At 40.5% G+C, this 12,224-nt stretch overlaps 1 protein-coding gene across 1 annotated transcript; it reads right to left on the bottom strand.

Annotated features, from left to right (window-relative positions):
* Positions 1–6,156: 6,156 nt before the first annotated feature.
* Positions 6,157–10,471, bottom strand: LOC139752774 (uncharacterized). Its single transcript, XM_071668689.1, has 8 exons — positions 10,306–10,471; positions 9,851–9,903; positions 8,976–9,215; positions 8,365–8,585; positions 7,875–8,135; positions 7,392–7,473; positions 6,633–6,953; positions 6,157–6,480 (listed from the first exon to the last, which is right to left on the bottom strand). Exons 1-8 carry the CDS (start codon positions 10,454–10,456, stop codon positions 6,157–6,159), a joined length of 1,653 nt encoding a protein of 550 aa, XP_071524790.1. The 5' UTR covers positions 10,457–10,471.
* Between the last annotated feature and the right edge of the window lie 1,753 nt (positions 10,472–12,224).

Here is a 12,224-nt window from a genome sequence, read left to right as displayed (position 1 = left end):
CACTAATACTCTTACTTCTTCATCCCACCACTCACTACCCTTTCTAAACAGCCCACCTCCCACTCTTCTCATGCCACAAGCATCTTTTGCGCAATCCATCACTGATTCCCTAAATACATCCCATTCCTCCCCCACTCCCCTTACTTCCATTGTTCTCACCTTTTTCCATTCTGTACACAGTCTCTCCTGATACTTCCTCACACAGGTCTCCTTCCCAAGCTCACTTACTCTCACCACCTTCTTCACCCCAACATTCACTCTTCTTTTCTGAAAACCCATACTAATCTTCACCTTAGCCTCCACAAGATAATGATCAGACATCCCTCCAGTTGCACCTCTCAGCACATTGACATCCAAAAGTCTCTCTTTCGCACGCCTGTCCATTAACACGTAATCCAATAACGCTCTCTGGCCATCTCTCCTACTTACATAAGTATACTTATGTATATCTCGCTTTTTAAACCAGGTATTCCCAATCATCAGTCCTTTTTCAGCACATAAATCTACAAGCTCTTCACCATTTCCATTTACAACACTGAACACCCCATGCATACCAATTATTCCCTCAACTGCCACATTACTCACCTTTGCATTCAAATCACCCATCACTATAACCCGGTCTCGTGCATCAAAACCGCTAACACACTCATTTAGCTGCTCCCAAAACACTTGCCTCTCATGCTCTTTCTTCTCATGCCCAGGTGCATATGCACCAATAATCACCCACCTCTCTCCATCAACTTTCAATTTTACCCATATTAATCGAGAATTTACTTTCTTACATTCTATGACATACTCCCACAACCCCTGTTTCAGGAGTATTGCTACTCCTTCCCTTGCTCTTGTCCTCTCACTAACCCCTGACTTCACTCCCCAGACATTTCCAAACCACTCTTCTCCTTTACCCTTGAGCTTCGTTTCACTCAGAGCCAAAACATCCAGGTTCCTTTCCTCAAACATACTACCTATCTCTCCTTTTTTCACATCTTGGTTACATCCACACACATTTAGGCACCCCACTCTGAGCCTTCGAGGAGGATGAGCACTCCCCGCGTGACTCCTTCTTCTGTTTCCCATTTTAGAAAGTTAATACAAGGAGGGGAGGATTTCCGGCCCCCCGCTCCCGTCCCCTCTAGTCGCTTTCTACGACACGCGAGGAATACGTAGGAAGTATTCTTTCACCCCTATCCCCAGGGATAATATACATATATAAACACACACACACACACACACACACACACACACACACACACACACACACGCACACACACACACACACACATATATATACATATGAAAAATGTAAGAAACAATTTAGAAAACAAACTTTTAGCTTGAAATGAATGAAAAAATGAACGTCACATAATGGTTCAACCTCTGGTTATGGAAAGGGAAATGTACAATTTATTCACACAAACGTCAATAGCAGTTCTCATCAATTTCACCACTGAATCAATAAGCTTCAATGTCTAAGCTACATTTTTCTCCAACTTCACTATTTTCTTGTCAAAACACCATGCATGAAAACTATCACTCCAGTAACACAACTGTAAACATTTACTTCCCCTTTAAAAAGTTCTGGGGAAGTCTGTCTCGATACACTGCGGCGAGGCGACGCGACGCTGACACAATCACTGTCACAATATCACTTCTGCCTCCTTCCAAGCGTTGTTTCAGGGAATAATTCCGGGTTGCTGAAGACGTTGCGGCAGCCATCACAGTGCTGAGGGAGGTGGCCAGGTTGGCGGTGGTGGTATGGGAACGCTCCGTAGGCGGCGGCGAAGGTGGTGGTAACGGAGGGAGATGATGACTAGAGAGGGTTTCCTGAAGGCGACGACGTCGGTTGTTGGTGTGATGTCGTGGTGGCCCTTACAGATTCTAATATCATCGTACGGTATCTTGGTCTTCCGTCTTCCCTCCGTCTTTGGCTATGGTGTGTATGTGTGAGGTGGTATATATTATCCCTGGGGATAGGGGAGAAAGAATACTACCCACGTATTCCTTGCGTGTCGTAGAAGGCGACTAAAAGGGGAGGGAGCGGGGGGCTGGAAATCCTCCCCTCTCTTTTTTTTTTTTTTTCTTTTTCCAAAAGAAGGGACAAAGAAGGGGGCCAGGTGAGGATATTCCCTCAAAGGCCCAGTCCTCTGTTCTTAACGCTATCTCGCTAATACGGGACATGGAGAATAGTTTGAAAGAAAAGAAAGTTTTGCAACAATAATTTGAATATAAGCTGCCTTCTCAGCCCACAAAACCTGACATGAAGAAATGTTCTCAATTATGGGAAAGTCCCAGAGTTTCTAACTGCACTGTTTACACTGGAGGAAATTCTGAGTCATCATCAAACTTAAGGACACTCTGGTTTTCTGCTAGTAATAAATTTTTCACCTTTTTCATTTGCTCTCCCATGTAAATTCTTTTCAGTTTCCGTTACTTCATCACCCTTTGTTGTACACTCCGTATACTCTATTCCACTTCTATTTCCCCTTGATCTTTCATATTGGGAGTGGAAATTCTTTCCAGGTAATCTCTCTGATACTTCACGTTGGTCTGTCTTTGTTACTGATTTATCACAAAATGAAGGCTCACCTTTTACATCTGCTGACTTTCTAGATAAGCCTTTTCCATCCCTCTTAAAGGGATATTTTCCAGGCACATTTCTGTCATTCTTCCTGTTCACATTTCTTTCTAAAGTGACTTTATTTTAATTTTCCAACATGAAAACAGGATTTGCTTCTTTTCTACTGTATTTGATTTCTGATATATATATATATATATATATATATCAGTACTACTTCGTCTGTTTCCTTGCGCTACCTCGCAAACGCAGGAGACAGCGACAAAGCAAAATAAATATAAATGAATGTAGGTTTGCGGCAGGGGTGTGTGATGTCTCCATAGTTGTTTAATTTGTTTATGGATGGAGTTGTTAGGGAGGTGAATGCAAGAGTTTTGGAAAAGGGGCAAGTATGAAGTCTGTTGTGGATGAGAGAGCTTGGGAAGTGTCAGTTGTTGTTCGCTGATGATACAGCGCTGGTGGCTGATTCATGTGAGAAACTGCAGAAGCTGGTGACTGAGTTTGGTAAACTGTGTGAAAGAAGAAAGTTAAGAGTAAATATGAATAAGAGCAAGGTTATTAGGTACAGTAGGGTTGAGAGTCAAGTCAATTGGGAGGTAAGTTTGAATGGAGAAAAACTGGAGGAAGTAAAGTGTTTTAGATATCTGGGAGTGGATCTGGCAGCGGATGGAACCATGGAAGCGGAAGTGAATCATAGGGTGGGGGAGGGGGCGAAAATCCTGGGAGCCTTGAAATATGTGTGGAAGTCGAGAACATTATGTCGGAAAGCAAACATGGGTATGTTTGAAGGAATAGAGGTTCCAACAATGTTGTATGGTTGCGAGGCGTGGGCTATGGATAGAGTTGTGCGCAGGAGGGTGGATGTGCTGGAAATGAGATGTTTGAGGACAATGTGTGGTGTGAGGTGGTTTGATCGAGTAAGTGATGTAAAGGTAAGAGAGATGTGTGGAAATAAAAAGAGTGTGGTTGAGAGAGCGGAAGAGGGTGTTTTGAAATGGTTTGGGCACATGGAGAGAATGAGTGAGGAAAGATTGACAAAGAGGATATATGTGTCGGAGGTGGAGGGAACGAGGAGAAGTGGGAGACCAAATTGGAGGTGGAAAGATGGAGTGAAAAAGATTTTGAGTGATCGGGGCCTGAAGATGCAGGAGGGTGAAAGGAGGGCAAGGAATAGAGTGAATTGGATCGATGTGGTATACCGGGGTTGACGTGCTGTCAGTGGATTGAAGCAGGGCATGTGAAGCGTCTGGGGTAAACCATGGAAAGTTGTGTGGGGCCTGGATGTGGAAAGGGAGCTGTTGTTTCGGGCATTATTGCATGACACCTAAAGACTGAATGTGAACGAATGGGGCCTTTGTTGTCTTTTCCTAGCGCTACCTTGCACATATGAGGGGGAGGGGGATGGTATTCCATGTGTGGCGAGGTGGCGATGGAAATGAATAAAGGCAGACAGTGTGAATTGTGTGCATGGGTATATATGTATGTGTCTGTGTGTGTATATATATGTGTACATTGAGATTTATAGGTATGTATATTTGCGTGTGTGGACGTGTATGTATATACATGTGTATGGGGGTTGGTTGGGCCATTTCTTTCGTTTGTTTCCTTGCGCTACCTCGCAAACGCGGGAGACAGCGACAAAGCAAAATGAATAATAAATTATCATTATATTATTATTATTTATATATATATATATATATATATATATATATATATATATATATATATATATATATATATATATATATATATATATATATATATTTTTGTCGCTATTTATCTCCTTCCAGAACATCTTTTTATTCTCCCTAAAATTTAATGATACTCTCTCACCCCAACTCTCATTTGCCCTTTTTCTCACCTCTTGCACCTTTCTCTTGACCTCCTGTCTCTTTCTTTTATACATCTCCCACTCAATTGCATTTTTTCCCTGCAAAAATCGTCCAAATGCCTCTCTCTTCTCTTTCACTAATACTCTTACTTCTTCATCCCACCACTCACTACCCTGTCTCCCGCGTTTGCGAGGTAGCGCAAGGAAACAGACGAAAGAAATGGTCAGCCCACACCCATACACATGTATATACATACGTCCACACACGCAAATATACATACCTACACAGCTTTCCATGGTTTACCCCAGACGCTTCACATGCCCTGATTCAACCCACTGACAGCACGTCAACCCCGGTATACCACATTGATCCAATTCACCCTATTCCTTGCCCTCCTTTCACCCTCCTGCATGTTCAGGCCCCGATCACACAATATCTTTTTCACTCCATCTTTCCACCTCCAATTTGGTCTCCCTCTTCTCCTCGTTCCCTCCACCTCCGACACACATCATCTTTGTCAATCTTTCCTCACTCATTCTCTCCATGTGCCCAAACCATTTCAAAACACCCTCTTCTGCTCTCTCAACCACGCTCTTTTTATTTCCACACATCTCTCTTACCCTTACGTTACTTACTCGATCAAACCACCTCACACCACACATTGTCCTCAAACATCTCATTTCCAGCACATCCATCCTCCTGCGCACAACTCTATCCATAGCCCACGCCTCGCAACCATACAACATTGTTGGAACCACTATTCCTTCAAACATACCCATTTTTGCTTTCCGAGATAATGTTCTCGACTTCCACACATTCTTCAAGGCTCCCAGAATTTTCGCCCCCTCCCGCACCCTATGATCCACTTCCGCTTCCATGGTTCCATCCGCTGCCAGATCCACTCCCAGATATCTAAAACACTTTACTTCCTCCAGTTTTTCTCCATTCAAACTTACCTCCCAATTGACCTGACCCTGAACCCTACTGTACCTAATAACCTTGCTCTTATTCACATTTACTCTTAACTTTCTTCTTTCACACACTTTACCAAACTCAGTCACCAGCTTCTGCAGTTTCTCACATGAATCAGCCACCAGCGGTGTATCATCAGCGAACAACAACTGACTCACTTCCCAAGCTCTCTCATCCCCAACAGACTTCATACTTGCCCCTCTTTCCAAAACTCTTGCATTCACCTCCCTAACAACCCCATCCATAAACAAATTAAACAACCATGGAGACATCACACACCCATGCCGCAAACCTACATTCACTGAGAACCAATCACTTTCCTCTCTTCCTACACGTACGCATGCCTTACATCCTCGATAAAAACTTTTCACTGCTTATAACAACTTGCCTCCCACACCATATATTCTTAATACCTTCCACAGAGCATCTCTATCAACTCTATCATATGCCTTCTCCAGATCCATAAATGCTACATACAAATCCATTTGCTTTTCTAAGTATTTCTCACATACATTCTTCAAAGCAAACACCTGATCCACACATCCTCTACCACTTCTGAAACCACACTGCTCTTCCCCCATCTGATGCTCTGTATATATATATATATATATATATATATATATATATATATATATATATATATATATATATATACAGAAGGATTAGTTGGCCTAACTGAACTGCCTTTTCTTATACTACGAATAATGGTAACTTACTAGAATTCATATACAGTAAAAGGAGCCACTAGGGCAAATGAAGGAAGGTGGTTTAACCAATTCAAGCACATACCAAGTCCTTGTAAGTCCTGTGGCAGTTGTCACGCTTGTCGTGTTTCAGCTGCTGGTCAGCCAACAAAATCCTCAGCACTTGTGTATGGCCCTTCATTGCTGCCAGATGAGCCGGAGTCTGACCCTCCTTGTTAACTACATTGGGACTGATCAGCTTCAGGAGGAAGAGCACAACATCTGGTTGGTTGTTAGATGCTGCCGCGTGCAGGAGTGTACAGCCAGTCTTGACTCTTGTGACAGCTGGTCCTATGTCTTGCACCAGCTTCTCCACACGTTCCACATCTCCCACCTCGACAGCCTTGAATATTTCTGCCTAGAAATATGAAAGGCACTGTCAACAACAGAAATAGATAAACATGAAAAAACATACAATGAACTGTTGACCATTTATATTATGAATAATCATTGTTGCAATGAAATTTACGAAGCGAAGCTGGTGTTATTTTTCAGGTACAAAGATATTACCGTTTTCTGTGAAATGTGTGATGCTGAATGATCTGGAGATGTCATCAGTTTCTTTGCTGAAGCTCGTGTTTTCACAGCCCTGTGTTTTACTGGCGTGTTGGTGGATACATCGAACAGTAAAGTTGTCCTGAATCTTTTCGGTGTGTTTCTGGTTGATACACCTGCAGGGGATGGGCTCCTGGACCTTCTTTTTCCTATCGTTTGTGAGCTTATGCTTCCAAGGGACATCCTTCTTGGTGTTGCTTGAATGGCCATTTGAGCTGAAGCTGGACACAGTGCATGTTGTTTATGGTCATTACCCGTTCTAAGATTTCCATTTGCCTGGGTAGTGATAGAAGAACAAGACAAAAATCTAATAATACTCAGAGTAACAAATGACTGAATCATTACTTACTCCCAACATTATCACTCTTTAATTTCTGAATCACAGGTACACACAACCATGTAGTACCAGTAAAATATATCATAAATGGTCCTGAAACTTAAGTTATCTTAATTGTCACGTTACGTCATACTACTTCTTTATATTATCCACATTCATGAAAATAAACTGTGAAAATCTTGTGGAATATTTGGTTTTACTGATAAATACAAATGAACAAAACTCGTATGATATGTATCATTATTACTTTTACCAGATCTGATAATGTACATACAATAAACACCAATTATTTCACAGAAAATAGTGCGTAGAACGAATATGAAAAATATTCAAACCATCATAAGAAACGTTTGGAAGTAGAGGGTTCAGTTTCTAACCTTTGTTTCCGTGCTGTTGTCTGGTTTCTTGCTACTAACTGCCTGAACAACTTCTGCTATTTCTTTTCTACATGGCTTTTCTCTGGAATAGATACAGAATATTTTGTGTTCTTGATTTTATTAACATCTTAAGTTTTCTGTCCACAAGGAAATAAAGGTACTGTAATTCTGAGTATGATTCATTTTATAAAGATAAACACATGTCATATGTTTTAAAAGACTTACTGATATTGTAGTTACATTTACAGTTACAGTTACATTACAGTTACATTACAGTTACATTACAGTTACATTTAAAATGATATTGGAAATACTATCATCTTGCCTAATTGTAATAAATATTTAGTATACTGATTCTTAAAACTGTTAACAGTAAAATGCTCTACTAGAAAACCAATTTTTCAATTTTCATTTTACTTACGGTATAAGGAATTTTGTATCACTGAGTAATAAATATCTGCAGAAATACACTGTAATGCTCACCTATGCAGGTCATCAAGTCTGCGACAGAAGGCTGGATCTAAGGCAGCCTGGAGCTGGTGACCATATCCACGACTGAGGTTAATGAGGACCCAGCAGGCGTCGTTTGACACTTCATCTTCACTATGGAAGATGAGTCGGCAGACAGCTGGCAGACACGGAGCCACCTTGTTGAAGTCATGGGGCGGGTCGTGTCTGCCAAACAGGTTACGGATCACCCACGACAGTACTGCTACTGGGGCATCAGGTCTCTTCTCCAACATCCTGCCGTCCATACATCAGTTTATTGTTATTTATAAGTTAAAGTATCTCCGACGGGCACAGAATGAGAAACCATTTTTTAATCTCATTGTATGAAACACTGTCAATATATGGATTTTCATAACTTTGGTTTAGATAATGTAGATATGAATAAACCATGTTCAAAAATTGTGTGAAAAGAAGCAATTGAGAATAAAGATAATATATTCATGACTATTGTTAATGGACTTACTGCAGGAGAGGAGTGAGGATGTTCTGAGCCAAGACAAGATCTCGGTAGCTAAGACAGTCCCCAGCAATATTACCCAGCGTCCAAGCGGCCGTCTGGCGGACGTCTGGGGAGCTGGAACTGATGAGGTGTATGAGGATTGGCACAGCACCGGCCGACACCACAGCTTGGGTGTGAGGGCTGATGCTGGAGGCTATGTTGCACAGTACCCACGCCGCCTCATTCTGTAATACATCCAAGGGTCAGTAGAGCATTGTGACATTTTAGGAATATATAATATATCTGTATCAGTGTTTTTGAGGTTATCATAATGATGATATTCCTGGAAATGTTACTCATGAACTGTACAAGATGATATTAACAGAACATTTCAGTATAGCCCAGTGCGCTTCTTCCCTTCGTTGCATTAATTCAACCATAAGTGTACTTATCATTTTCCCAAACAAACAATATCTTCTCATCATCAAAACATTACACAACTTGGCTCATGATTGAGGAATGTCAATATAAACATTAAACAATGGCTAATAAGATTGAGCTATCCAAAATTTTACTTAGTAGATGGACTTTATCATTTCCGCCAATATACTACCAGGGAACCATTTTCGACATACCTGCAATTGGCAGTTATTTTCATCTTGGAGAAGCTGAACAAATCTGGCGACAGAGACACTGTCTATCACCTCAGAGACGTTGTCGATCAACTCCTTCATGGATGCGTTGACAGAAAGTGAGACCAACTGTCTAAACTGTCGAGTGGCCTCCAGCTGGTCCTCAACATTGTCACTGTACAGATCTCGCACCATCTGACTGGTAACCTTGCTGATGTCCTGAACTCCCTCACCATCATGATTCTGAAGTAAAAAACATCATTCATGAGTATATTATGTATGTTGACTCACTAACTTACATACACCATTATACAATCTGATCTGTAATAACAATCAAACGTAAATAAACTTATTACTTTCAAATATAATGTAATCAATATCATTACATCCTCAACAGTAAAGTTACAAGACTCTTACACAGGATATTAAGGTTATGCCTTAACGCCATCGTCCCACACAACAAAAACCATTCAGAGAAAATGGTAGGAATTGTAAGGTGGGACACTATAACAAAGTCGATTCTCCGTTAAACATATTTTTTCACTTAGGGAAAAGGGTAAATTCTCATATATATATATATATATATATATATATATATATATATATATATATCAACCGATGAAAGTTATAAATTCTAATGTATACAAAATTTCATTTCTAGAAAAATTGATATAAGATTGATATCTTATAAATTCTAAATTTTCAAATATATATATATATATATATATATATATATATATATATATATATATATATATATATATATATATATATATATATATATATTGGTGAGAAAGCCAACAAGAGCTGGAGCAAGATGCCAATGGAGACTTGATAATAAAGTAATGCAGCCAACGTTATCACTCTATTTATCTCACCTGTGTTGGGGCGGTTGTGTAGGGCGGCATCTGGCTCACACTCACTGACCAACCTGCCGACCATAACTGGTTATTAACATATTGTTGCTTCACAATGTCCATCTGAAACTTCTCTCACTCCCACTGTACTATCTCACCACACGCTAATATCATACACTATACTCTCCTTCAACAATTATAGTTTACTGCTTTATTTTTCACTGAAGACGCGAGAAATTAACCATACCTTATGTATATATTTACATAAACGAATACCTGTCCTTTATGCGTTCTAAGATGTGACCTATGGTTAATTTATCATTTTTCCCGCTAGTGACTGGTACAACTACAATGAATATTTCTAAACGTTCGTTAGAACAAATCATAAACATTAACAATAGTCACAAAGTTCTTCATTATAAGAATTATACTTCAGATTATCATACACAGAAGCTAGAGTATATAAGAATACTTACACTTTTGTTGATAGATGTATAACACAACAGAACGATGATAAACTTTACTGTTATCAATACACAATGAAGTGGTGCAACGATAGTGTTTGGAGGATACTTCAACTGCAGCCGCTGCTGGCCGAACACTGAGCGGACGAGGAGCGTTACTCATGCTATATACGAGTGAGGCCAGGGACGGGGAGCCAGCCAGGCTGGACGGGCTGCAACATGTGTCGTGCTGTGGGAAGTGTTACACGCTCACCCCTGGGTCACGTGTACGTCAGACACATATAACCTTGGGTCACGTGTACGTCGGACACATATAACCTTGGGTCACGTGTACGTCAGACACATATAACCTTGGGTCAAGTGTACGTCAGACACATATAACCTTGGGTCACGTGTACGTCGGACACATATAACCTTGGGTCACGTGTACGTCAGACACATATAACCTTGGGTCAAGTGTACGTCAGACACATATAACCTTGGGTCACGTGTACGTCAGACACATATAACCTTGGGTCACGTGTACGTCAGACACATATAACCCTGGGTCAGGTGTACGTTAGACACATATAACCCTGGGTCAGGTGTACGGCAGACACATATAACCTTGGGTCAGGTGTAGGTCAGACACATATAACCTTGGGTCAGGTGTACGTTAGACACATATAACCTTGGGTCAGGTGTACGTCAGACACATATAACCTTGGGTCAGGTGTACGGCAGACATATATAACCCTAGGTCAGGTCCAGGGCACACACATATAACCCTAGATCAGGTCCAGGGCACACACATTTAACCCTGGGTCAGGTCCAAGAAAGACACATATAACCCGAGGTCAAATCCAGGGCACACACATATAACCCTGGGTCAGGACCAGGGAAGACACATATAACCATGGGTCAGGTTCACGACATCAGTTAACCACGTCTGTCACACCTGAAACCTAAGTCAAACCCCGAGTGAAGATTTAATATTCTTGAACATACATACAAACAAATGTTCAACTTACAAAAATAATTTGCATTCTTCAAAACTGCATATGTTTTGAGTTCATTTGTTATATGTATGTTGCCTGTATTCCATCAGTTTGTGTACGTTGTTTATATGTCACGAATCTTACGTAGGTCAAGTAAGCCATCAATTATATATATGACGATTGTATCCTTTTAATCTTACTTATATCACATATCCCATCCATTTATATATGTTGGTTCTATCACTTCAGTCTTACTCATGTTATGTAACTGGTATGACTTTCTCCTCTCTGCAAGATGGATCTCTCCATATATGCTGGTCATGCACTTTTCCATATATACCTTTACATTCGTCATCTTTACCACAACATCAAGAAGACACTCCTAAGAACTCACCACTTAAGTTTCTGAGATCTTACAGAGAGGAGAAAGTCTTGCCTGCCTCTCCATTGGAGAAATTTGTAGATGTATACATACACACAAGTAGATGACCTGCTGCTGACCTCTAGGATTACGGCTATTACTAGTGATGTGAAGACTGCCTTCAAGGACAGCAACTCTGCTTCACATTTCTTCAGCACTTTGGTTAGTGAACCTGTATGGCGTAAGCTTAGTGACCAGATATTTTCATTATCATTGGTAGATATCAACAAAGTAAAAGCAAGGCTGGCTAGTAAACATGAAAAGCTCTTTGAAAAGTGATTTTAGCTTATTTGTGAATATGTTTTCCAATGAATCAGAAAAGAATTAGAAGTTAGTGCTTGGATTTGGAATGAAACTCTCCATAAAGCATGTTATTATTAACCCAGTGTCCTTAGCACAAAGTTTTGTGAATCTGGAAAAACCATAGAGTGATGACGTGAGCCAGGAAGATCTTTTGTCTTCTAAAGGATGTATATATGCATTATTTAAGGAGAAATATGAAACAAACATACCCAAAATGTTTGTGAGATCTT

Source organism: Panulirus ornatus, chromosome 2 (genome assembly GCF_036320965.1).
Source record: "Panulirus ornatus isolate Po-2019 chromosome 2, ASM3632096v1, whole genome shotgun sequence".
Classification (NCBI taxonomy): Eukaryota; Metazoa; Arthropoda; class Malacostraca; order Decapoda; family Palinuridae; genus Panulirus; species Panulirus ornatus.
This window is presented reverse-complemented; position numbering and strand designations above follow the sequence as displayed.

Bases quoted from the DNA above. Each gene is read 5' to 3' on its own strand.
- LOC139752774 (XM_071668689.1), bottom strand. From the start codon at position 10,456: ATGAGTAACGCTCCTCGTCCGCTCAGTGTTCGGCCAGCAGCGGCTGCA. The intron at 9,216-9,850 runs GTGAGATAAATA...TTTTTACTTCAG, and splicing joins ACACAACCGCCCCAACACAG to AATCATGATGGTGAGGGAGT. The intron at 6,954-7,391 runs GTTAGAAACTGA...ATCACTACCCAG, and splicing joins ACAACAGCACGGAAACAAAG to GCAAATGGAAATCTTAGAAC.